This window comes from Cebus imitator, unplaced genomic scaffold (genome assembly GCF_001604975.1).
Source record: "Cebus imitator isolate Cc_AM_T3 unplaced genomic scaffold, Cebus_imitator-1.0 Scaffold318, whole genome shotgun sequence".
Lineage (NCBI taxonomy): Eukaryota > Metazoa > Chordata > Mammalia > Primates > Cebidae > Cebus > Cebus imitator.
In genome coordinates this window covers 30131-32304 of record NW_016107633.1, presented here as the reverse complement: position 1 = coordinate 32304, position 2174 = coordinate 30131, and the positions used below count along the sequence as shown (strand labels likewise).

At 51.1% G+C, this 2174-nt stretch overlaps 1 protein-coding gene across 8 annotated transcripts in view; it reads left to right on the top strand.

Annotated features, from left to right (window-relative positions):
• PROSER3 (proline and serine rich 3) overlaps positions 1-2174 on the top strand; it is an 11809-nt gene that overhangs the window by 3258 nt on the left and 6377 nt on the right. For 7 of the 8 annotated variants that reach the window (XM_017504079.2, XM_017504077.2, XM_037729785.1 and 4 more), the window contains 2 exons: positions 1649-1776; positions 1883-1986. In XM_017504079.2, coding sequence (XP_017359568.1) covers positions 1649-1776; positions 1883-1986 — 232 coding nt within the window. The remainder of the gene's footprint in view (positions 1-1648; positions 1777-1882; positions 1987-2174) is intronic. The other variant, XM_037729782.1, reaches the window with a different exon arrangement.

The following is a 2174-nucleotide window of genomic DNA, read 5'->3' as shown; positions in this document are numbered from 1 at the left end:
GGCTCACTGCAACCTCTGCCTCCCAGGTTCAAGCAATTCTTCTGCCTCAGCCTTCTGAGTAGCTGGGATTATAGGTCCCCACCACCATGCCCAGCTCATTTTTTGTTTTTTAAATAGAGACCATGTTGGCCAGGCTGGTCTCAAACTCCTGATCTCCTTGGCCTCCCAAAGTATTGGGATTATAGGTGTGAGCAACCGTGCCCAGCCTGTTTTCAGCTTTCAGTGAGTTACTCTATGTAATGATCTCTAGCAATGCCCCTCACATGGTGAGCACTTAGATTTGTAGAATACAGGTTCAGGTGCTGTAATAAAGAGTCCCAAGTTAATTATGGCTGAAACAAGATAGCATTTATTCTTCCCTCATCTGCAGTCCAGGCAGAAGCCACCAGGGATGATGTGGCACCCGGTAGTTGTGTCAGGGACACAGGTTTCTTCTGTCTTGTTGCTGTCCCAACTCTAGGCCGTTGCCCTTTCCTTCCTGGTGCAAAATGGCTTTCAACCACATCAGCTTTCCAAAATCACATTTCATACCCTGTTTGTCAAGAGCCTAGTCACGTGGCAACAAGGCTATAAGGGTACTGGTAAATATAGTCCATAGAAGAGCAACTGTGTGCCCAGCTAAACGTTACTCCTGGGCGGGCACAGTGGCTCATGCCTGTAATCCCAGCACTTTCGGAAGCCCAAGTGGGAGGATCACGTGAACCCAGGAGTTTCCAGACCAGCCTGGGCAACATGCCAAGACCTCGTTTCTACTAAAAATACAAAAATACCACTGTTCGGCCAGGCATGGTGGTGCACGCCTGGGAGACTGAAGTGGGTGGATCACCTGAGGTCAGGAGTTCGAGGCCAGCCTGATCAACATGGTGAAAATTCATCTCTACTGAATTAGCCAGGTGTGGTGTTACACACCTGTAATCCCAGCTACTTGGGAGGCTGAGGCAGGAGAATCGCTTGAACTCCAGAGGCAGAGGTTGCAGTGAGCCGAAATTGCACCATTGCATTCTAGCCTGGGCAACAAGAGCAAAACTCCATCTCAAAAATAAATAAAACAAAAATTAGCCAAGTGTGGTGGAATACACCTGTGGTCCCAGCTACTCAGGAGGCTGAGGAGGGAGGATTTCTTGAGCCCAGGAGTTGGGGGCTGCAGTGAGCTATGATTGCACAACTGCCCTCCAGCCTGGGTGACAGAGCAAGACCCTATTTCAAAAACAGTTGTGTGACTGTATAAGAAAGAAAAGCTGATATTAAGGGATAGCTACCAGGCTTTGCCATGGTGCTTGGTAAATGGTGGCTGCCAAGATTATTATTTTTTTCTTTTTTTAAGATGGAGTCTTGCTGTGTCACCAGGCTGGAGTACAGTGGCCTGATCTCGGCTCACTGCAACCTCCGCCTCCCAGGTTCAAGCGATTTCCTGCGTCAGCCTCCCAAGGAGCTGGGACTACAGGCGTGTACCACCATGCTCAGCTAATTTTTGTATTTTTAGTAGAGACAGGGTTTCACCATGTTGGCCAGGATGGTCTCGATCTCTTCACCTCGTGATCCACCCGCCTCAGCCTCCCAAAGTGCATAAGCCACTGTGTCTGGCCCAATGATTATTATTATTTGGCTCTCCTCATTCCACTCACCTCGTATCCTCTGATGTTCACAGGTATATAAACAGGTTCCGCCAGGCTCAGCCCACCAGCCGAGAGGAGCGCCAGCCTGCAGGCCTGACCACAGCTGACTTTTGGTGGCTGCGGCCTGACTCTCCAGACTCCAGCAGTCAAAATGCAGCAGGTACCTCCTTCAGTGCCATCCACTGCCCCCACCCCTAAACCTTTGCGGGTCAGTGCCCCCAGCAGTCACTCCTCCTGGCCCTCATACCTCAACTGGGGCTTCTCAGCAGGAGCCAACAAACCAGAAAGAAGACCCCATACAGCTGTCCCTACTGCGGCCAAGGTGACCAGTGCATCCCAGGCTGTGGCTCCCCTTCAGGAAATAAAGCAGGTGACATCACCATTCACTCCCTCCCTGGTGTGCCTGAACTGACAGCACCAGCCCTGTGATAGAATTAGAAGATCAGGAGCAGTGGCTCACACCTGTAATCCCAGCACTTTGGGAGGCCAAGGTGGGAGGATTGCTTGAGGCCAGGAGTTCAAGACCAGCTTGGGCAACGTGGTGAGATCCTGCCTCCA